General features: G+C 49.4%; 1 protein-coding gene across 8 annotated transcripts in view; it reads left to right on the top strand.

Moving 5' to 3' along the window:
* The first annotated feature begins 3219 nt into the window (after positions 1-3219).
* The window catches only part of ADAR (adenosine deaminase RNA specific), a 39047-nt gene continuing 17718 nt past the window's right edge, over positions 3220-24548 (top strand). Inside the window, exons 1-2 of one of the 8 annotated variants that reach the window (XM_081840850.1) lie at positions 3220-3341; positions 19662-21285. In XM_081840850.1, coding sequence (XP_081696976.1) covers positions 19757-21285 — 1529 coding nt within the window. In that variant the 5' untranslated portion in view covers positions 3220-3341; positions 19662-19756. Of the gene's footprint in view, positions 3342-3542; positions 3647-9784; positions 9890-17420; positions 17849-19661; positions 21286-24548 lie in introns of those variants that run through there. The other 7 variants (XM_081840853.1, XM_081840854.1, XM_081840851.1 and 4 more) reach the window with 7 other exon arrangements.

The raw sequence follows: 24548 nt of genomic DNA, 5'->3' as shown, positions 1-24548 counted from the left end.
AGAATGGGTCCTTTTATTTAAAATGCATCTCTGGGTTATTTGTAGGGCACAGGCATTCATTTTTTATTTCAAAATATAGTCTGGCCCCCCACAAGGTCTGAGGGACAGTGGACTGGCTCCCTGCTGAAAAAGTTTGCTGACCCCTACTCTAACCAACTGAGCTATCCATGTTGTCAAGCCTAGGATTCCAGCAGAAGTCAAACCTGCCTCCGACTTCCAGCTTCTGCCTGCTTCTAGCCTGCTCTCGGTTCACACACACTCTGGCTTTTTACTTTTTCAGTACAGTGGTACCTCGGGTTAAGTACTTAATTCGTTCCGGAGGTCCGTTCTTAACCTGAAACTGTTCTTAACCTGAAGCACCACTTTAGCTAATGGGGCCTCCTGCTGCTGCTACACTGCTGGAGCACAATTTCTGTTCTCATCCTGAAGCAAAGTTCTTAACCTGAAGCACTATTTCTGGGTTAGCGGAGTCTGTAACCTTAAGTGTATGTAACCTGAAGCGTATGTAACCGAGGTACCACTGTACCAGCTAGGGAAGGGGGGGAGGCCCCCCCCATTTGCCCTCTAGCACAAAGCACTCATTAGGAGCAGGGCCATTAATTCACAAACTTTCTTGACTAGTTCAGCAATGGAATCCTCCATTAGATTTTAACCCCGACTGGATCCAGGAACCCAGGGATTAGAAGCGACTCAAGCATACAGAATAAGTCCCCAAACTAACAACAATATAAAAAAAAAAATCTGCCCCAATTAATTACGTAGGTTGCCTTCCCCACCCTGCCCATCTCAGGCTTTTAAAGGCTTCTAAGTTTGGGACATTTTGAAATCTTGCCAATGGTTCCGTTTTATTCTTCTTAAAAGATTGTTAAGCCTGAGGGCAGAACCTGTCTTGTTTTAATTGATTTTACATAAGCAGCTCCGTGAGCTTTTTAGAGTGAAGAACAAAGGTACAAGGCCAGGGCCCCAAAGAAGGCAAGTTTTTATGATATTGCTTTGAGCACTGTGATACGACAGTGTGGCATAGTGGTTGGAAGGGACGACTGAGACCTGGGAGAGACTGGGCAGTCACTTTGTGAACACGATGCTGGACTAAATGGGCCATTGGCCTGACCCAACAGGCTTTTCCGTGTTCTTAAACAAATGTTCAAATCCACCACTCAGCCATGTAGCTCACTGGGTTTGGCCAGTCACTGCCTCTCAGCATAACCCACCTCACAGGGTTGCTGTGAGGATAACATCGGGGAGGAGAACAGTGAGCTCCTTGGGAGGGAAAGTAAATGTACAAATGAACAAGGAGACAATTTTAATTGTGTGAAGGTGAAAGCTTTTTTAAAAAAACAAAGGAAAAATCCAACCAATAAATCAATTAAGCATACTGCAGCCTAGTAACAAAGATTTTATATATTACTGTCATTATTGACTTGGGATGTACCCAGCTAAATCGTACTCAAGTGCTGTTGTTGTTTAGTTGTGTGCAACTCTTCGTGACCCCCTTCCACTGTCTTCCACTGCCTCCCCCAGTTTGGTCAAACTCATGCTGGTAGCTTTGAGAACACTGTCCCACCTCTTGTCCTCTGTCGTCCCCTTCTCCTTGTGCCCTCCATCTTTCCCAGCATCAGGGTCTTTTCCAGGGAGTCTTCTCTTCTCATGAGGTGGCCAAAGTATTGGAGCCTCAGCTTCAGGATCTGTCCTCCCAGTGAGCACTCAGGGCTGATTTCCTTCAGAATGGATAGGTTTGATCTTCTTGAAGTCCATCAAACATATCCATTCTTAGGGAAATCAGCCCCGAGTGCTCACTGGGAGGACAGATCCTGAAGCTGAGGCTCCAATACTTTGGCCGCCTTATGAAAAGAGAAGACTCCCTAGACCAGGGGCCAGCAAACCTTTTCAGCAGGGGGCCGGTCCACTGTCCCTCAGACCTTGTAGGGGGCCGGACTATATTGGTGGGGGGGATGAACGAATTCCTATGCACCACAAATAACCCAGAGATGCATTTTAAATAAAAGGGCACATTCTACTCATGTAAAAACTTGCTGATTGAGAAGGCGATTGGGCCGCATCCGGCCCCCAGGCTTTAGCTTGCCTACCCCTGCCCTAGACCCACTGAAATTACTGCGCCTAAATTAACCCTGTCCATTGCTTTCAAAGGTTCTAAAATATGACTAAAGTTTAGATGCAATGGCATGTGAGCCCTCTTGAGAATCCCTGGACGGGGGAGATTTATAAATAAAATTAAAAATTAAAAATACATTTTTAAAAAATGGCTCCTGCTCTCTCGCTCCCCTGCCTTTCACAAAGGTACACTGCCTCTGACTATGGAGGCTTCTCTCCCATATGCACAGCGAGCGAAGACAAACAGCTGCCCCTGCTAAGAGATGCTTCATTGTCTCACTCAAGAGTCTGGGAGGGGGGAATCCCTCTTTCTGAATGCTGGGTCATGGTGAGACAAAGGCAGGCCATTTTCTCTTCAACAGACCAAAATATACCGGCATCCTCTGAACTCTGCTATCCGTGCAGCCCCAGGCTCTCAATCCATGAGACATCAGCCTGTTTGTCTCACTCTTTTTTCAGTCTCGTGCTTTTATCTCTCCATGGTTACTTTGTTTTAATTATTTTTAAGATGCATGAAATGTTTTGGTAAATCAAGATTGCACTCTTTAATCAGAAAGGGAATCAGCTGATGATGGGCGAGGGCAGCCGCCTGCCTCCCTCCAGACTTGCTCAGTTTTACGATCTATAGCCTTACTGTCGATTTATGACAGCACAATGGAGCCATCACCAGCTCTTGGCCAGTCTCCCCATCCTCAGGGGCAATTGGGGCGAGGCAAGACTGGAAGGAAGAGATTCTTCTGGTTGGCCCTTGTGGCCTCCTGCCCAATGACGGCAGCCAAAGTAGCCCTGAGGGAAGGGAGAGGGACAAAGCCCCCCTGTATCTGGGGAGGGCAAGTGGCCCCCGTTCCTTGACACAAATCTGGGGTGGAGTGTTCACTTAGTTTGGACTGCATGAGTCATCTGCATGATGCAGATATTTGAACGACAACCTGACAGCTTTTTATTTATCCTCATGGCTTGATAAGAAGTGTTTCTGGGGAAGAGGTTTACAAAAGCAACAGGCAACTTTGCTCCAAGCCTTAGGTGAAGGGCCTGTCACGTGACGCCAGGGCAAGCCCACGTCACGTGACGTCGCTGCAGCCGCCGGTCGCGCCGCGCGTGACGGCACCACTCTGCGCCCAGCACGGCGGCGCTGAGCAGAAAAAAGGAGAAAGCGGACCGCTGAGGGGGGCAGTTCGCGGCGGGCCCAACAGTCGCCGCCGGGCTCCGGGGCGGAAGCGGCCGAGCGGGTAAGGAGCCTCCGAGAAGCCTCCGGCTGAGGGAAAAGGAGCGGGAGGGAGAGCGCGGGAGGGGGAAAGCGGCGGGCGCTGGGCGGGAAAGCGGCGCTTCGCTCCGCGCGTGCGCACTGCCCTGCTGTGAGAGGCAGCTGGCGCCCGGCGCGCATGCGCGGCCGTGCGACGCTTTTCCCCGCCCCCCTTTACCAGGGCGAGCAGTGCGCCGCTTTTCCCTCGATAAGACTCGGCGGCCTTCTGCTTCGCGCATGCGCGCCAGCTGCGGGCCGGTGTTCTCTGCGTCTTAAGCGACGATGCGCTCAGTAAGCCAAAGGGGCGGGGAAGGCGGAGGTTTGCGTTGCAGAAGAGGAGAGGTGGGTGGGAGGTGAGAGGCAGAGAAAGGGGCGGGAGGGGTGGTCTCGCGTTGTCATCTCTTGTCTGCCTCGCGCTTCCTTATTTTTTTTTGGGGGGGGAGGGGATCGGGGCCCTGCAGAGAAATCCAGCCAGCGAATCCTGTGCACGCTTAGCCTGGGAGCGCAGCCCCGTTGAACTCAGTGAGGTTTGCTCCTGTGGGGAATTGCACAGTTAGTTAGCATGCAATCCTGCATTTCCTGAGTTCAGTGGGCCTGACTTCTGAGTGTACACACGCAGGGTTGCACTATTCAAGGGCAGAGCCATGACAAAAAAACTCCCACCCAATAACCCCAGGAATGGTAGTTTGTGAAGGGTACTGGGAATTGTAGATCTGTGAGGGGAAACTATAGTTCCCAGGACTGTTGGGAGTCATGTACTTTCAATGTGCATTGGGTGTGCTTTAAATAATAATAATACATTTTTATTTATACCCCACCCTCCCCAGCCAAGACCAGGCTCAGGGCGGCTAACAACCAATAATAAAAACAAGTTGATTAAAATACAATTTAAAAGATGAAGATACAACATTAAAACATTAGGATGCAGCCTCTTCACAAATGCAAGGTGTGGATCAAGCATAGGCAGACTTGGCCCTCCAGATGTTTTGGGACTACAACTCCCATCATCCCTGACCACTGGTCCTGTTAGCTAGGGATCATGGGAGTTTTAGTTCCAAAACATCTGGAGGGCCGGAGTTTGCCTATTCATGGTGTGGATCTTCCCCATGAGTATTGGTGTCCTTCTTTCCACCTTAACTGCCCCCTGCTCATTGTACCTCAGCGCTTGGCGCTGCAGATAAAATGAGAAGAAAGCTGCGGGTGAGAGTGGGGTGGGTGTTGCATGCCTTTCTCCCCACACCTCACTCTAGAGAAAACGGAAAGGAGATGGTTTAAAACCTGGGGCTGCTCACTAACCCCAGAAACCTTAATGGCCTCCTCCTCAGGAAGCATGGAATTACAGGCCACTAGTCTCTTAGGCTTGAGCCCTAACCCCATCAACTGTGGAACTGGCCCCATTGAATTAAAGAGGCTTTGCTTCTGATTAGATGGAGTTACAATTGTGCTGCTAGGGTAGTTTTAGAAAGAAGGGAAGAAAGAAAATACAGACTTCTATCAAGTGGGATGTTGGATTAGGATGGTTCACCCAGTCCTCCCCTCTGCCAGCCCACTGCCTTTCCAATATGGTTGCAGAGGAAAATATTTTTTCCCCTCTATGCATAGGAACCACAAAGGCTGGAGGAGGAGGAATGGAGTGACATGTCCCTTCATTTTCAACCTGCTCACTTTCCTGTATGGAATTCCAGGTTGCCTATGCAACCAGATGAACTGTTAAATACAAGGTGTCCTTTTATTTTAAAGGAAGGGATATGCTTATTATTGAGTCATGACTTGAAAACAATATGTTTCCTTGTTGCTGTTCAGTATGGTTAGCATCAGTGCCCACATGATGCTTAACCGTGGTTGACTAGAAAGAGATGACCTTAATGCTGATGGGGGACAGAATGTGGTGTATTGGAGCCTTCAAACAGTTCTAATACAGACTGTGTGCCCCATATTTCTTTGAGAGTACAGACTGTGGTACTGGCTGCAGAATTCAACTTTGCAAGCATCTGGACTTTAAAAAGTAAAAGTTTCCAGCCCTTATGGTTGCTGATGTTTGCATGGAATTCCACAGGAGGTACCTGGTGAAATCTCTAAAGCCAGCGTAGTGTGAAATAAGATGTCCAGTGGTCCATGCCCGACTTGCCCCTTTTGTGACTAGCAAATCCAGCCCGCCAAAGTTAGTAACATGCATGGGGCTGGCAAAGAGTGACAGAGAACTCCATCGCTCTCACAGCAGCATGTTTCACTTCTGCGCTGGGGGCTTGGTGTGTGGTGGTCCACTTGGTTTCTGTGCTGGGCTCTGGAGAGGGACAGAGCCCTCCAGTCTTTCTCTGCCAACCAGCTCATCTTCCTGCATGGAATTCCTTATTGCCTCTGGCCGTCAGGCCAGCGCTTAAATGCAAGGCTGAGTGAGCCGCAGTAAACTGTTCAAAATGAAAGAGTGGTGCAGACATGCATGATTTAATCAGGCTGCAGTTCAGGAGTGGGGAACATTTGGACTTCCAGCTGTTGCTGAGTATCCCTGAGCTTCTTTGGGAGGAAGGGCCTGATAAAAGTTTAAAAGTAAATAAAGCTTCCATCAGCCCTAGCAAGTATGTCTAACAGGTGGAGGGGGGAGGCAGGGAGCTGTAGTTCAACCGCACACCTTCATTTCTGCAGGCAGTTATCTGCTTCATGAGAGAGGCCTGCCTGCAGATCAGAGCTTAATTGAAATTGGAATCCATGCTGCTTTCCCCAATTGTCAGCCTCTGCAATAACATTAAATGCAAAAAAAGGGGGGTGCCTTTCTTTCCACTTTCCTCTCTGAATCTCAGTGTGTGTTGCTCACCAAAAATCATTTGCTTAATAGGTCTCCCCTCACCTCCTGGATGTGTTAACTCCTATTATGTGTTGTTTCCTCCTGGGTGAGGACTTAACTGGCCTCTTTGCTGGTGACTATAAATAGTCTAGGGTGGTAGTAATGACTGATTGGTTCTCAGTGTTCATCCCACTGCATGGAGAGCCTTGGGGTTTTCCGTCTGTTGCTGAAATGTGTAGCTTTCTGTTCCTATTTCCATTTCACTTCGGAGGTAGGCTGGTAGGAATATGGAGAGCTTGAAAGGTTCCTGATTGCTTATCCTGTCTGGCTGGAGCAAGAGGTGCGTGAACAAGCAAGCTGAAATGGTGGAAGAGGAGAAGCAGGGGAGAAATCCTACAAAGTTATTTCCCAGTGTGATTGGAAATGGACCACAGTGTGGGTGGGGACACCCTTTGTCCATGGTGGCTTGCTCATGTGTCAGCTAGAACTTCCTTCTCCATCTTGCTTTTCCTCTGAGGAACTTTGAGTGGCTTGTGTGAGTTTCCCAAACAGATACTGACTGCAATCTCTATTCCCCCTTGGTGTTGGCCATGTGCCTCAGTTGTTTCTGCTCCTGGTGGGCTAAATGGTAAAGAGCTCTGTGGCTTGTTTTGTTTCGCTGTGGAGCATGCCTTTAGTGTCACTCATTGGTCCCTCTCTGAGCCTTAAGATTATGTGTTAGTTCTAGATTCACCAAGGCCACTGTGCCTTGGAACCAGCCAAGCTTCCTCCTAAAACAGCAAGGTTAGACAAAGATATCCAAAGTGAATAATATGCAAATGACTTTGGTAGTCCAGCTGCCAAGCCTTCCAGTGTCTGCTGTTTAAAGATGCATCAACCGCTTGTAAAAACGCGCTTCGCCAATCTGGAGGGCACCAAGCTGGCGAAGGCTGCTATATTTTAGAATGTTTTATATTATTGGCTTCTGCCTCATAACGGGTAGACCAGCAGGTGGCTGCTTACAAGCCTCAATTGTACCAACCTGCAGAGTGTGTGTAATGGGATACTGTACAGTGATGATTCTATTGATCTCTCAATTCCTCTGAGGGAAGCTTTCTTTTTATTGTGCCTGCTTCACATGTAGCACCAATTATCTTTACAGAGTGCCAGACGGAAACCGGAGTGTGAATGGGTAGTTTTAAATATGGCACCTAATTAATATGTGGAATTTGATGTGGGGGGCTACGGTGGCAGTGGAAAGGAAAAGCGGATGAAATACATGTGAAGGCTGCCTGTACTATGCTAACTGAATCAAACGGAACCTCCACTTTCAGAGGCAGTCTCTGATGACCCACTCCTGGGGATCAGCAGCAGCAGAGAGGAATGGCCTTCATTCCCTGTTTGTGACTTTCCTGATAGATCTCCAAACTTAGTTCAGCCCTCTGATTGCTGTAGGGGCCCTCTGCTGCACTGATGGAGGATGCTGTGTGCCTCTGTGTGTTCGTGTGTGTAAAAAAGAAAGAAAAATAAATGGAAGACATCCTTGCATTAGGGTACAGTGGTGCCTCGGGTTACATACGCTTCAGGCTACATACGCTTCAGGTTACACACTCCGCTAACCCAAAAATATTGCTTCAGGATGAGAACAGAAATCGTGCTCTGGCGGCGCGGTGGCAGCAGGAGGCCCCATTAGCTAAAGTGGTGCTTCAGGTTAAGAACAGTTTCATGTTAAGAACAGACCTCCGGGACGAATTAAGTACTTAACTCGAGGTACCACTGTATTGCCCATTAAGGCACTGCTTATTGTGCTTCCCAGAGAAGAAGGGGCTGCAGTTCAGTGTTGAAAAATCTGTTTTCCATTGTGAATGCTCCAGGTTCAGCCCCCGGTTTCCCCAGGTAGGGCTTGGAGAGAACCGTGTCTGAAATGCAGGAGAGCCGCTTTGAGTCATTGTCGACCAGGAGTTTGCAAACTGTGGTCTATGGGCTACCAGTGGTCCGCATACTTCATTCAGGTGGTCTGTGGCATGCATGTGGACTTGTGGTTGAAAATGGGAGGACGGCACATCCATCTCATTAAATATTCACAGTAGATTTTAAATTGTGTTTCTGTGGTTTCGTTATTTCTTGCACTGCGGAATAGACTAAAATACAATTATATAAGGAGAAAATGCCATTAAAAATCATACAGCATCTAGCATAGCACATTACAATGCTACAACACGCATGAAGCAATTCGCCAAGCCCCTCAGCAACTTCAGAGTAGTTAGTGGGAAATTATTTATTTATCATTTGAACCACGAGTGTAGACAGTACTGAGCAAGACAGACAAATGGTCTGATTCAGTGTAGGGTGGCTTCCTATGCCTGGACCACCAGGTTGGCTGCTGCAAGGAAGGGATTATTGACCAGGATTTGGCTTTGACTTGATCCAGTTGGTCCCCTCTGATGTTCTTAAACAAATTCATAAAAGCTGCTCCCTTACATTCCAACAAGTCCTGTTCTCTGGGTTCCTTGGCCAGACTGCAAGTGTTGGCAGGATTTGTCCCAAGCATTACAAGGGGCTTATCCCCTCTAGGTCTCAGTCGGAGCCCCCAGGAGGGCGGGTTGCTCTTTGGTGTCGATATGAGGCAGGGGGACCCCCCCCCCCCGCCAAGGTATGCTTGCCCCAAGTGTGGAGTGCACCTTCACAGATTGTAACTTGGGGGGAAGAGTTAAAACAGTTCCTGATTTAATTTTGAAACCTGACCCTAAATGCATTGGATTGTATGCAACGAAGTATTATGCCCAGAGTAGATTCCCTGACATCAAGGGATTTGGCTAAATTAAGACTCAGTTGATGCAATGGTAGGGTACACACAGTTTAAACGAGGAACGTAAACCCTCAAGTGCTCCAGTTTTCTGATTCCAAACCCTAGACGGCGCACATTATTTTTAGAAATAAAAAAAACAGCCCTTGATTAGACGCCCCCCTCCAAACTCCCATTTCAGTTTGTCCCATCCGTTTCTAAAGCCATCTATACCCGTGTCGTTCATCACCACCACGTGTGTTTAACAGGGAAGGTTTCTTTATAGGCATGTAGCTGTGGAGGCTGGTGTTAGCAACTTAAACATAGCTCCAGTTACAGATAGGTAGCCGTGTTGGTCTGCCATAGTCAAAACAAAACAAATTCCTTCCAGTAGCACCTTAAAGACCAACTAAGTTAGTTCTTGGTATGAGCTTTCGTGTGCATGCACACTTCTTCAGATACCAAGTGTGCATGCACACGAAAGCTCATACCAAGAACTGACTTAGTTGGTCTTTAAGGTGCTACTGGAAGGAATTTGTTTTGTTTAAACATAGCTGTCAGCTTTCCCCTTTTCTTGCGAGGAATCCTATTCGGAATAAGGGAATTTCCCATTAAAAAAAGGGGAACGTTGACAGCTATGAACTTAAACCATGCCTGATGCTGCTCTTTGAACTTCCCTTCCCTCTCCTTTTCAAAAAGGCGGTACCTGGGAAGAGGGAGATTAGGGAAAGCTCCGCCGAGGTTGCCTCCTCTCCTCTCTTCCATCAAAGGCTTTCGAAGGCTGGAGGCGGAGAGTTCTTTGCCCTCTCCAAAGAAGGCGGCTCCGGCTTCACTTCCTCCCCCTCCCCATACTCCCCCCCCGTATCACGTGCTTGGTGGCGCCGCGCTGCTGTTCTTTCGTCATCAGCCCTTGCCGGCGACCCTCCTGCACAATAGAGGCGGCTTCAATCGACGGTGCCCGCAGGGTAGTTTTTTGGGGGGAGGTAAGGTAAGGCCAGGCCAAGGCAAGCTTCGCTCGGAAGGGGATTGGGGCACGGAGGGAGGGTTAATGTGTGTGTGCAAAGTCCTGCTTTCCACCGACTTGGAAGAAGCGCCCCGTTTCCCATGCATGCAACACAAGGGCCGCACAAGCCTCTCTCCAGCCCCCTTTCCCCCTCTCCTCTGGGGCTGCACCAATGCCCCTCCGCAGAACTGCACCAGTAAACGCCATGCATGCAACCTGCCTGTTTCTTGACGAGCCCGATCCAGTTGCATGCCTACTCGGAAGTGAATCCCGCGGAGCTCAGTGGGATTAAGTCCCGCGTCGGAGCGGGGCATCGGATTGCAGCGTGATCTGCGAAATGGAACCTCCGGGTTGAGAAGCAGTATACCTTTGAACGTCAGTTGTTAGGAGAGGGAGCAACCCCCGGAAATCGGGAGGGTTGTTGTTTTTCTGCCTTGTTGAAGGCTTCGCAGAAGAAACACGCAGCCAGCCCTTGCTGGAAAAGGGGGTACTTTTAGTCTGGTCAGGGCAGCTGCCCATTAAACAGCACGGTTTGCAATAGTTGCTAACAAAATCAGCTGTAGTTTGGGAAAGGAATGTAGGCTATGTTAGAGAACTACTGTAGCTCAATGGTGAAAAGACTGGGTTGTGAACCAGGAAGTACTCCGTTCAGATGTATGTTGTACCAAAGTGGGGCTGTGAAGGTTAAGTGCATGCACACACAATAGGATCAGTTACAGATAGGTAGCCGTGTTGGTCTGCCATAGTCAAAACAAAAAAAAATTCCTTCCAGTAGCACCTTAAAGACCAACTAAGTTAGTTCTTGGTATGAGCTTTCGTGTGCATGCACACTTCTTCAGATACACAATAGGATGATAACCATCCTGGCCCACCTTAAAGGGTTGTTTGTGAGCATTATTTTAAAGTGCTCTGTATAAATTCTGAGTAGTTCCGTTTATTTTTGTTATGAGCTTCACTATAGTGGACTTGGATCTTTCGTATCTCATTGATAGTTGTGTGGTATGCATCTTCGATTGTTTACATTGACTTGTTTATATCTGCCTCCTAAAGATTAATCCAAAGTGGCCAAGCACACATTAAAAAGTGTGTCTCCTGTGCGTGCAGTTTGCTATAGTCCAATGCATGCAGTGTTAACCCCCCCCCTTTAAGTCTCCCCGCAATCCTGTGTCTACCAGTGGCTGTCCTCTGGGAAAGGTTCTGTGAGAACAGAGAGGCAGACAAAGGTTTCGTACACATTGCCACTTACTTCTACTCCAACGCTCTTCCACCACTGGTGTCCATAGGTATCCTGTGCTTTCTTGAGAAACACTGTTGCTTGATGCATTTCCCGTCTGATTTGAATACATAAACTATTGCTATGCTAAGGTATACATAAACTATTGCTATGCTAAGTATACTTTTCAGACATTTATTGTGCCTGTGCGGATGACAGCATATGTGCAGTTGGCAACTTCATTGAGTAGCAGTTTGGAATCCTTGAGTTGCAGGCACGGGGAAACAAACCTGGTAGTGGTGTGTACAGCAGCTTAAAAAAAGCAACTTGAAGCACAGGGGGAACTACTCCCGCTGTGTTTTAAGCCGCTAATGTGTACATGCCCAAAGAAGAAGCAAATCTGGCTCCTGTCCCAGCTCCCTTCGCCCCTCACGCAAGTATTGACCACCAATTTTCTGTGGCAAGGATCCTGACAACTCTTTTACACATTGATCATTGTCTTGCGACATTAATGTTGTTTGTAAGCCACCGTGGAAGGAATTGCTTCCTGAAAGGTGGGGTATAAATCATTGTTGCAACGATGACCACACTTCTAGGTATTTTTCAGGCTATGCTGTCTTTTCTGTTCCCCTACACCATATGCAGCAGAGTTTGTCTGCTAAAGAGCACATGTGTGCGTGCTTGTTTCTTGGCTTTCAGGGAGTGGTGGTCTTGTAAGAGCATCTTGAAGCTGTAGCTAGACGCTTCTGCCTCTTGATGTGGCCAAAGCATGATATTTAATTTATTTGGAACAAAACAGCCATCACTGTCGGTTGTTGGTACAAGAGAAGCTAAAAAAAATTAACACAGAATAAGCACAAAAACCAATAGCAGCATTAAGCAGTTACAGAAAGTTACAGAAAAAAACACATTTAGACAATAAAGACAGTATACTGGAGAATAAAAACTGTTTGTATAGGAACCTGGTCAACCATCAGTTTTACAGGAAAGCCACTTCACAGAGAGCCTAGGAACACAGGAATCTGTCTTACACCAAGTCAGACCAGTCATCCATCTATCTCTGTATTGTCTACACCAGTGTTTCCCAAACTTGGGTCTCCAGCTGTTTTTGGACTACAACTCCCATCATCCCTAGCTAGTAGGACCAGTGGTCAGGGATGGTGGGAATTATAATCTGAAAACAGCTGGAGACCCAAGTTTGAGAAACGCTGGTCTACACAGTTAGGCAACTGTGGCTTTCCAGGGTCTCAGGCAGGGCACACGCCCAGTGCTGTCTGTAGAGGGTGGGGATTGAACCTGGGACCTTCTGCATGCAGAGCAGGTGCTCTTCCGCTCAGTCAGAGACTGTTCCTTCCATGGGGAAGATGGAGGATGGTTTCCCCCAGTCTTCCTAAGTAGGCTGGTAGCAAGACCTGTTGTTGCTGCAGCAACTACCACACCATGTGCACCTCTTTCAGTAGCACTGCAACAAGATACTGCTTGGGGAGATGGAACTTGGCCCTCTACTTGCCAGTCATAAATTAAGAAGAGCCATTGTGGATTGGGCCCAAGGGGCAATCTAATCTAGCATCCTCAGTCCCTCATAGTGCCCTCGGGATGCTTCCAGGGAAGCCCACAAGCCAGACAGGAGAGCCAATGTCAGTCTCCCAGCAATACCCTTTTAGAAGTAGACTGCCTCTGAACATGGAGGTTCCATTTGAATATCATGATTTCTCATGACCATCTTTTTTCTCAGTGCGGTAAGGCACTATCTAGCCCTTGTGGTTCATTTCTCTCTTAAGCAAAGTTCCTTGGCTTACCGATCGTGATTTCTTTCAAGAGACACGAACCACAGTCAGTGAATTCCGTAAGCACGGCAGCCTGAAGATTAACAAGCCCGGCCCACCCACCTTTTTCAGAAGCTGCTGTAAGTGCTGATCCTTCCCTTTTTCTGGGTCATTTATATTCTAGCAAGTTTCAACTAAATATCTGGTGTATGCTTGTTTTGGTTTCTGTGCATGTGTTACAGATAAATAAGATATTGCCTCACCGCATGTAACACAAGTGTTTGTTTCTGTGGTTGAGAATAGCTGTGCCAAGTGGGGAGGCGGTGAGCTCAATCTTCCCACCCCTGCAATCTGAATTTGTGGGATAATTGTTGTCAGTAGCTTTTATCCATGTTAAGTAGAGGACCAGGCTAATTTCCTGGATGGTGGGAATACCATGGAATCTGGATCTGTCCTGCTACATAAGCCGCCCAGGAGGGCATCACTCCTATCAGCGACCATAAAGCAACTAACTGCACCTTTTGGATCACGTGCATTGCCCCGCATAGAGCTCATTGCAGCCATCCAGTTTGAAGTAACCAGGGCCTGAGCTACTGTGGCCCAGCTTCCCCAGTCCAGGTTGCGGCTGTCGTAACCAGTTGCAGTTGGTAAAATGCACTTCTAGCTACAGTGGTGCCTTGCAAGACGAAATTAATCCGTTCCGTGAGGCTCTTCGTATAGCGGTTTTTTCGTCTTGCGAAGCAAGCCCATTGACAGCTTAGCGGATTAGCGCTATTAGCGGTTTAGCGGCTTTTAGCGGATCAGCTGATAAGCGGCTTAGGGCTTAGGAAAAGGGGGGGGGGAAACCCCGCAGGAACTCGCAAGACATTTTCATCTTGCGAAGCAAGCCCATAGGGAAATTCGTTTTGCGAAGCGCCTCCAAAACGGAAAGCCCTTTCGTCTAGCGGGTTTTCCGTCTTGCGAGGCGTTCGTCTTGCGGGGCACCACTGTATTCATGTTACCTGGACCTCCAGGGACAAGGCTGGATCCAGAAGCAGCCCCAGACTGTCAACCTGCTCCTTCAGGAAAAGAATTGACCGATTGCTTGGACCTGGGAACCCTTCGCCCACAGTGCTTCCGCCTTGCCAAGATTCAAGCTCAGCTTGTTTCTCCTCATCCCATCCAGGGCGCTGTTCTAGGGCTTGCACGGCCTCTCCTGATTCAGATGTTGTGGATAAACAGAGCCGAGTGTCAGCAGCATACTGGTAGCACCTAGCCCCAAAACTAATGACTGCTCCCAGCGGCTTCATATAGAAATTAAATAGCGTGGGAGATGAGATAGTGCCCTGCGGCAGGCGCCCCATTCATTATGCACATCAAAAAGAGAGCTGAACGGTATGGTTGCCTCTATCCTGAGTCAGACCATTGGCCTCTCACTTTGAAGGCAGCAGCTCTCGGCAAAGTCTGCCAGACCCGTTATTGGCGCATTGCAAGGGGTTGGACTGGATGACCCTTTGAGTCCCAACTCTACAGTTCTGTGATTCCTTTTTGTTAACTGCAGATGTTGGGAACGGAACCTGGAACCCTCAGGATGCAGCACAAGTTCTTTGCCACAGAGTTGTGAGCCCTTGAGAGAGTTCTTCCCGGGTAGTTGTGTGTAGGCTGATTTTATTTTGCCCAAAGCCTCTGGACTCTGCTACCGTCAACAGCTTGCAGACTGTTAAGTTTGGCTTTGAAAGTTGTTGAGATGTGCATTTCACTTTAGTCAGTGTCCATGCTGCCCGAGACCTTGCTCAATTAAGAATCCAAAGAAGGGAGCTTTTTTCCCTTTCTTTTTCAAAGCGTATTCTCAATCGGGCAGGAAATGGGATATGTGTGAACTGCAGACTTGGCTGCCACAAGAGATGTTGTTGGCTCCAAATAATTGAAATATGTTTGGCAACGCCATGAATATTGGGCACGTACTTTCCCTCTGGGATAAAGTTACCGCCCTTGAACCTTGTTGCAAAGCGCAGCGTGAGAGCTGCCACTGGGGTGAAATTTCACCTTCCCGGCTCAAGTGATCAGGCAGTTTGAACAGAGCCAGAGGGGCTGCTCTCAGAGTGCCAGGTTAGACAGGTGAGTTGAACTGTGGCTGGTAAGTTTCTGTGGTGCTGTTTAGGCCCCCTGGGTGTGTGTTAGAAGAGGGTAGGGGCAAACTAGGAGTGTGAATTCCTCCCCTTTTGTAACTTAGATCCCCCGCAACTTATGCTTAGCTGGTTTCAAGAACATGATGCAAACACATGCAAAAGCTTAGATCTCATTTTGATGTGTCACAGCTGCCTGAGAGAAGGCTGCTGGCTGAAACCAGAATGATGATGATGTTGTTGTTGTTGTTGTTAGAATTTATACATCACCTTTCATTTGAAGCAGAAAATACCAAGGTGGTTCACAAAAAGATAAAGACATCAGCGAAATGACAACAAAACCAGTAATGACACAGTTGCCCACAAATAATTAGAATGCATTGTAAAACAGCTACATTAAAATATCCATGATTAAACTATATAGTAAACAAGCCCATCAAAGCAGCATCACAATTAAAACATGAGTCTTAAGCAGGGAAGTGTTTGTCTGAACAGGTGTATGTTCAAGAGCCAGTAGAAGGCCAGTGCTTGATGGGGCCTCCTGTATTTCAGCAGGTAGAGCATTAAGCAACCCACCACTGAGAAAGCCCACCTCAGTGTTACCACAAGCAGATAATCATCAGGCTATGGCAAAATGAATCGTCTTAATGCCTTACCAGGCTGTGGTGGGAAATGACACCTTTCAGTTAACCTGGTCCAGATTTAAGCTCTTTCCTTCCTCCTGGAAAGACCTGCCTCTGATCTTTCTGGTGTATCTTGAGGCCGCTATATTTTTTTTTGTGGGGGGGGGGGATAACTTGTGTTTTAATGGGGCAGAGCGCTGGTGGGCTTTGAATCTTAGCCTTGGTGAATTGAGGAGAGGGCCCAAAGGTTCTTGATCCATGTATTCATAACTTACAAGAATGAGTCCTATAGAGTATGCATGAATACCCAACGATCTTTGTGACTTCACTGTGAAAGGCAGACACTGTATATAATATCACATCGGTGTTGGTTGTTACTGGGTTCTTTATTGGCCGTAGAGCTATTCGCTGTAAGGTTTTAAAATCCTTTCACGTTCATGTCGCAAATGTGTGGTGCTCAAGTTAGTGCTGTTTTGTTCTTGTTTTTTACTTCTTTCGGATGGCTTCTTTGCCAAAGATGGACCAGGTGCTTCCCACTGTTCCTCAGCCCATGCAACAGCTGTGCAGTTCTGCCCCCCCCCCATTGAACTGACCCACAAGCTCTTCCACAGTGACCATGTGCATGTCTCGTTTTGCACCTGGAGAGGCGAGCGGGTTATCTGAGCCTGTTAACCAATCCGAGGAGGAAAGTTTATGCTGTGCCATTTGCAACCTGCCCTTGACCCGGTTTTGAGCTACGCGCCTGCATCGCTTAATGCTTCTCACTTGGGGTTCTAGGATGGCTCCTGGCGCCTCTGCTCTGTTGGCTGTCTGAGATCTGTAGGTATCAATTATGTGTGTTAACCCAGCATGCTGGCTGATGGGAGTTGTAGTCCAGTTGTAGGCATGATGGATCGGCCTATGGCTATGTTAAGAGGAGATAGTGGGGGGGGGGGCGTGCATGTCACTTCCATTCAGTTTTCTCTTCTGTCATATCCAAGCCTCATCTGCACCATACATTGAAAGCACTGCTGTATTTAAACAGTTGTGGCTTCTCCCTAAAGAATCCTGGGAAACTGTTGTTTGTTAGGGGTGCTGAGAGTTAGGAAACCCATATTCCCCTCCCAGAGTTCCCTGGGAAAAGGAATTGGTTGTTAAACCACTCTGAGAATCGTAGCGCTGTGTGTATTGCAATTTGTCAAGATGACACGCACCCATAGGAGGTGAAGCCAGAGCAGTCACTCATACAGAGTTGCACTAGGCAGGTTCTTCAATACTCTCCGTACTGGAAGTTACTGAGCAGTGAGCAATGACTGAAAAGAGCCAACTCCATGAAGGCAAATGGGCAGTTGCTGTTGCGGACAGATGCATGTGTGTCTCAGGAGCCTTCGGCAAGGGAAACAAACAAGCAGATAGAGGTGTGTGAACTTAGTACTGAGGCTGGTTTAGGAATGACCAAAGGTATTGTTAAGGAGATGTGGGAAGATACCCCAAACTGCAGGAAGCTGGTACACCTTTGGTTGCAGTGTTGGAGCAGAGAAGGCTGAGTTGAGGTCTGGCAGCTCTGGGTAAGGGATAAAGGAAAGAAGAGTTAAAAGTGAATGAATCTCCCAGTTAGAGAAGCATGAGATTCTGGTGAGTGCTTTTCCCTTCTGCCTCGCAGATAATAGTCCCTCCCACCAGCCTGTGATGAAAAGGAACCAAAAGTATTTTCCTGTAAGTGGCAGTGGGGCTTTCCCTTTCTAGGCAATGCTGCAATGAGCTTGCAAGAGAGAGGGAGGAAGCACTCATCATCGGTTTCTCTCCCCACCTAAAGTCCCCCCCCCCTACCCTAAAGCTAATGCCTTTACCTCCGGTCCATCCCTCTGGCTGTAACTAGACACTCCTTGGGCGGAACAGCATAGAGGGAGGCTGGGCCTCCGGAGAATTGAAAGCGAAACTTATCTGGCAGTTACATTAAGTGAGTGATTCCAGCCTGCCTGCTGTACTGTGGAGAGAGAGAGAAGGGAGGAGGATAGTGGGGTGTTTGTGTAATTCTTGCAGCGTCCTTGCTTTGTGGCGAGCCTTTCCTTCTTCCCCACCACCCACGGGGGTCTGTGTCTCTCATAGTGTGGGGGCCACACACCTCTTCTTTTTCCTCTTGCCTTGCCCCCTCCTTGTTCTGGGGAAGGCCTTCTCTTCGCAGAGCTTTCCCCCTCTTTTTTTGTTTCTTGCTATCTATGCAATGCCTGGTTCTTACCAGCGTGGAACAAAAAGAGGTAAGACGATCCCGTTTCCCTTATCTATACCTGTTTTACCAGTTGCCTCCCCTGGAAATGTCTGAAATTCCCTCTGCAGCTCCTCAACCAACCAACAACCCCCCCCCGCCTTCCTTGTTCCCTTGTAAGTCCTGAGATTGAGGCAGTTGAAGTTTGAACAGAGGGTATTCTGGAAAGGAATATAGCTCCCTGTCTATGGGCTTCAAAACGGCCGAAAACCCCAGAGAGCCACTGCCAGTCAGTGTAGGCATTACTGAGCTAGCTGGACCAATGTTCTGACTTCTCATAAAGCAACTTCCTGTTCTCCCAGAGAGCAGAAGACGCTTAATTTGGTTGCTACAGAAAGAGTCTTGTGGTGCCTTGAAAGATAACCCACCCCATGGCTCCATACCGTAGTAAATTTGTGAGTCTGAAAACACCACAGGTCTCTCTCTTTGTGCGTGGGTGCTGTGACAAACTGAAGCCACAATACTGTACCTGCTTTCCTGGTGACGAAGCCCCTGTGAACTTGGTGGGGCGTGCTGAATGTGACCCTGTACATCTAGGAATGTAAAAGGATTGCATTGCCAGGCTGCAGTCCTGCTAGCACTTTCTTGGGAGCAAGTTCTGTTGAACTCAGTTTGCTTTCGGATAGACCCGGCTGGGATTGCCTTAACATGGCTACCCCTCTTAAGGATTTCTTTTTCATCGACTGAAGGGAAGATGTAACTCTTATGTTGGTTCTGTGGGTTAGAACAAGGTGGCTGTTTTTATTAAAAAAAAGTTTGGCTCTCCAGCATCAGTCAGATTTTTCCAAATCTGCCTTTTGGAGAGAAGAGTTTTGAAGGCCAGGTGGTGGTCAGTTTTACAGCTGTACTGAGCCAAATAGACTCTGAAACCATGTAAACAGACTCTGCTGACAAACCCAATTTGCAGCTGGGTTTAATGACAAAAATCTCACATATGTATAGACTGGGGAAAATCCCATTTTGGTTTACAAGTATTTCATCCTGGTATCTGGAATCTTAACTCTGCCCCAGGGTTGTTCCTCTTGACTATTTTCTAAAGGTCTCCTAGGAATTGCCATTCTGCTCTGAAGCTACTCTTAACCTGGCCCCAACCATATCACCACAAACGCAGGCAATATGGCTGTACAGGGAAAGGTGGACTATGGGGTGGTTTTCCTTTTAAGAACATGAGGAGAGCTCAGAGTGGCCTGCCTGGTCTGTTCACACCGTGTCCGAACAGATGTAAATGAGAAACCCACAAGCAGTGCATTAGCAAAGCTCTGCACCTGCAGTTTCCAGCAACTGTTAACTCAGAGCATGCTGCCTCTGACCGGCTTAGCAGCCACTGATGGCCTCGTTCTCCCTGAATTTGTCTATCACTGCCACCTGGGGGAGTGGATTCCATAGTTTAACTCTGAACTGATGGAAGAAGTGCTTCCGTTCTTTCCCCCTGGATCTCTTTTACTATGTGCTGGGAAGTAAAGTCGCGCAACTCTCCCTTGGTTGCCCAAGAAACCCTGAATCAAGCTGAACATACCTTGCGTTGAACCGTGTTTGGGAGACTCATTCTCCATCCCAGGCTCATCTGTAGATCTCCGCTGACTTCAGTGCCTTAAGCCAGTCTCCTCCTCTGATAAGGGAGTGCAGATCTTCAGGAGCTGTACAGGAGGCGTCCACTCTATCTGACGGGAGCCTCTGTCCGTCGTCAGGTGTTGTCTTTTGGGAGCTGGGGCAGAGGGACTGGTTTCGGTAGAACTGCGTCGGCTCCCCCGAGCGTGTATCCAAGGTCTGAAACGTGCCCTGTTCTCTTGTTTTCTCTTTGCCAGGCCTCTGCGCAGCAGCCCCCGTGAGAGCAAGCCGCAGCTGCCTCTCGTCTGGTGCACATGTGCCCGCCCCCTGCCCTGCGCTCCAGCAGCACGCTATGAGCAGAGGTGTCACTCGAGGCAGAGGTTCAGATCAGGTGCCCCCAAAACATAGCGGCCTCTCTAACCCAGCTTTCTTTAACGGTCCTCTTGTCCCGCAGGGAGGCGAGGATTTTCGGCAGCGGCAGGTCCTCTTCCTAAACGGGCAGCTCGCCGAAGCCCCGCTGTGGCAGCCCCGGGCGCAGCGACCCCAACTGTACCAGGGCTACCGCCGAGGTCCAGGCACCTTCTCACCTCCCCAGAGCTCCCAGCACAGCAGTTGGGGCGCAGCCAGGAGGCTTCCCTGCAACAGTAGCTGGCAGGAGCAGAAGCAGCTTCCCCAGCCCCCCCGGCCGAGGTACAGCGGCAGTACAAGGAGGGAAGTTGAAGGGCTCATCACAGACTTACGGCACCTGACGCTCTCCGGCCAAGGAGTTGAACAGCGGCTCTTGGAGATCTTGGGGCAGCTCCGACCTGGGGAGGCCGAATCTGCCCGCTGCCTTGCTCGTAAACTCGAAGTGCAGAAGAAGGAGGTCAATCATCATCTCTACAGGCTTCTTACGCGAGGGCAGTTGTGCAAAATCGGGGAGCACCCTCCGTTGTGGAGGCTAGCAGACAGCCCTAGGCCCCAGGGAGCATTGAGAGAAGGGAACTCCGCCGGCCAGAGGGGCCAGGGCCGATTCCCAGTTCCTGGGGTTGGAGGAGGAGGAGGAGAAGAGAGCTCTGCCTCTGACCCAGAGGACTATCCCGATTCCGCCGCCATGGCCGAGGTCAGGGAGAAGATCTGCAACTACCTGTTCAGCGTCGCGGACTCGACAGCACACGACCTTGCCAAAAACATCGGCCTCTCTAAGGCCCGGAACGTGAACTCCACCCTGCTGTCCTTGGAGAAGCTGGGGGAGGTGTGCAAGGAGAACGCCAACCCCCCCAAGTGGTCCCTCACAGACAACAAGCGCAAGAGGATGCAGAACAAGCAGAAGGCGGAAGAGGTCAGGGAAATGGCCGCCCCTGCTCCAAAACCAGACCCCGAGCCTCCGACCCCATGTGCGGAACCGGAGCTGCCTGCCAGCTTGCCAGCTCCTCCTCTTCCTTCCCCTTCCCCGCCTCCTCCTCCACCGCCGCCGCCGCCGCTTCTAGAGAGTGAGGAGGAGAACGTCGAGAACGGGCAGCAGGTGTCGTCGGAGCCAGTGGAGCAGGGAGACGCTTGCTCTCCCCGGGCGGCAGCCCCCCCTCCTCGCAAGCGGCCCCGGTACCACTGGTTCCCCAACTACGACAACTTTGAGAACGGCAAGTGGGCCACCGACGACATCCCGGAGGACCTGAATGCCATCAACAACCAGGACGAGGAGTCCCGGTGCATCATGGAGTCCCCGCTCTCCCCCAGCTATGCGGCCCAGTTCGACACGGCCTTCCTGTGCACTCCCTTGGAGAAGCTCATGGCATGCCAGAAGAAGAACCCTGTCAGCGGCTTGATCGAATACACCCAGTACACGTACCAGCATTGCGAGTTCGTTTTGCTGAAGCAGAGCGGGCCGTCACACGAGCCACGGTAAGAGAGGAGAGGGAGAGAGGGAGCGCTTTCTGGGGAGGGGGTTGTTCTTACCAGGGACGGGGATTGTGCTTGCTCAGTGTTTATGCATTTGTCTCGGACTGTGCAGGTCATTGGCAAATACGTTAAAAAGAAAAGTTTTCTCCGAAAGGATAGGTTGTTGGAGAAGGGGATTACTTTTGCTCAGGTTACGTTTCAATGCATTTGCCTCGGCTTGTACAAGTCACTGCAGACATTAAAAAGAGCAGTTTTCTATAAAGCGAGAGATGTGAATTGGTTAAAATGCTAGTGTGATTGCAACTGGTTTAAGATTGTGTGTTGCCCCCCTTCCTTTCACAACCGCTTTTGCGTATTACTCTGCCCCGTAGGTTACAAAAGCCTCTTAATAAGCAGGCAGATGAGATATATTTCAAGGCTTTCCTTAAAAAGGAAAGAAAGACTGTTTGTTTTAACACTTTAAATGCAGGAATCTCTGTTCTTTCTTTCTTTCTTTCTTTCTTTCTTTCTTTCTTTTACAAAACACATTCTTCTTATATTAGCAATTCGAGTGATGACACAGCAATCTCTGCTGAATAATCTAATAACGTAAGTCCGTCTAAATTTAGTTAGTAAGCTCTGTGGAGCAAGGACTCGCCGTCTTTTAAAAACTCCACATAACGCTGAGATGCTGGTGTCGAAACCCTGATCATCGTGTGTGACGATCGGTTTCCGCCTTCACGGCTCTGAAGTTGGGGAGTGCAGGACAGAGGAACGAGCATGAATGGTCAGCAATAGGAAGGTTTCGTTTCTGCTTGCTACCTCTCCTCCTTCAGGCCTGCAAAACAGCCACTTGCAATTTAAGAATTGCTTCCCACTGCCAGGCAGGGAAAGCCTCAGGGGGAAGGAGGAAGACTTAGCTAAGCGAGAGTAAAATGGAGAACCAAACCACCTGCATGGTGAATGTATTTCTCCTCTCTCTCTCTCTCTCTCTCTCCAAATTTGAAAAGCGGTGCTTGGCATGAGCTCTGCGCTCCCCTTTAGAGCGGAGGGTGGGGAATCTCTTTTTCAGCCCGAGGGGGCCACATTGCACCATGGGCAGCCATCCTGGGGCCACAAGCAAGAAGTGGGTGAAGCCAGAGGTGAAAGTGAGCAGGAAAAAGGCATGCAAAAATCGGGGTGTTTCTGCACCCACCTACCCACCTCATCCAGGCGAGCAAGAGGCGTTGTTGAAGTTCAAAGGCACATTCTGTCTTGACAAAAGCACTTGAAGAGGGTGCATGGAAGGGGTGGGTGGGGGTCAGCCTGGGGAGGGGGATGTAGCCTGGGAGGTGCCCTGGGGGGCAGATAGAGAGGCCTGGAGGGTGACATTTGGCCCCCAAGCCTGAGGTCCTCCACCTCGGCTTTAGAATAGCGAATCTTCAGCTGCAGTTCCAAAGGGGGGAGGGGGTAAGCCCGCTGTGTGGCTAATTAGTAGTTTTGCACTAGGCAAATATTATGCCCCATAAGTTCCTGTATGGCTGGAGGAGTTCCACGCTGTCTGCTTCTGGCAGGGAGCATCTGTTGCCATGTGGGGGGGGGGGACCCAGAGCGTTCCTCTTCCCTCCCTCTGGCGCATCACTCTGAACAGTTGGGTGGGTTGGATTTTATTTTTACGTTCTTGCTTGGCTGCTCTTTATAGCCACTGTGTTTTTAGAAACACACACACACACACACGAGTCTCTTTCTGTCTCACTCGTTGCCTTTTCTAGGCACCAGCAGAGTGTGTGTGCCACCCTCTGGTACATCAATAGACCCGCTAGACAGGAAAATTGGCCTACTTTTTTCCCATGAGAGCAGATTCTTCCCAAGCAAAGGAAGCGGGGAAAGACAAGCTGTGAGGATGGGGAGCTTGAAACCACTATGGGGGTGTTTGGCTCTGTAGTGTCTGTTGCTACCTGGGCCAGTGGAGGCTGGTCCACTTGAACGTATGGGGCTTTGCCCTGCCAACCTCATTCTGCCCCCTCAGCCAGCTCCCACCTGCCTGCCCCTCTTTTTTGCATCCGGCTTCCTCCCACTTAGCCTCAGTGTTGCCCTTGTAGAACTCAGCAGGGAGGGTGGCTGTGGCAAAGCAGGAATTGGGTGGCGCCACCTACTGCTGGGCTCCCTACCTTCGGCCCTACAAGCCCCAACCACAGGGGTCAGCAAACTTTTTCAGCAGGGGGCCGGTCCACTGTCCCTCAGTTTTGGGGGGGAAATGAACGAATTCCTATGCCCTACAAATAACCCAGAGATGCATTTTAAATAAAAGGACACATTCTACTCATGTAAAAACACACTGATTCCCTGACCGTCCGCGGGCCGGATTGAGAAGGCGATTAGTTTCCCTACTCATGCCCAACAAGCACCCGCCACCATAAACCCGGGCTTTTTTCTTCCTTGTCTTCCTTGTACTGCTGCCACAGTTTGAAACTGGGTTCCTTGGGAGTTTTAGTTTTTGGGGTGGGATGGGGCTTCCTCCAAAGAGAAAATCTGCAATGGCAGTCCAGCTTCCCTGAAAGAGAACTGCTAGCCTCCTTCTCAAAGCAGGGTCCAGTATGGTTTCAAATTGGACGGGGGAACCGCATGTTGATATTTCTACATTGCGGCGGGTTGGGTAGATGAGCTTTGGGGGGGCCTCTTCCAACTTTACGATTCTATGATTCACCTGGCAGCCTCTTCATCTTGGCAGTGCACAGCCACAGAAGAGTGCTGGGTTTCTTCTAAGGGTCCTGTTCCTTAGAACAGAGAGGCCTAGCTGGCTAGCAAGCTTTTAGAGCATGCCCCACAATCTTTGCTGTGCCCACAGATCAGGCAAGGAGGAAGTAGTTCTCTAAAGGCGCAAGACAGTGGTGGGGGACATCTCTGGCCTTCCAGCTTTCATTGGGACTCCCAGCTCCCCACAGCCTTGGCCAGCATGGCCAATGCTCGAGTGCTGGTTCTGCCACCCCTGGTGTAAGTGCTGCACCAATAAAAAGGTAAAGGGACCCCAGACCATTAGGTCCAGTCGTGACCGACTCTGGGGTTGCGGCGCTCATCTCGCTTTATTGGCCGAGGGAGCCGGCGTACAGCTTCTGGGTCATGTGGCCAGCATGACTAAGCCGCTTCTGGCGAACCAGAGCAGCTCACGGAAACGCCGTTTACCTTCCTGCCAGAGTGGTTCCTATTTATCTACTTGCACTTTGACGTGCTTTCAGACTGCTAGGTTGACAGGAGCAGGGACCGAGCAATGGGAGCTCACCCCATCGTGGGGATTCGAACCACCGACC

Source organism: Podarcis erhardii, assembly GCF_964252035.2.
Source record: "Podarcis erhardii genome assembly, chromosome: 15".
Lineage (NCBI taxonomy): Eukaryota > Metazoa > Chordata > Lepidosauria > Squamata > Lacertidae > Podarcis > Podarcis erhardii.
The sequence above is the reverse complement of the archived record's forward strand: the minus strand, read 5'-3'. Positions and strand labels throughout refer to the sequence as shown.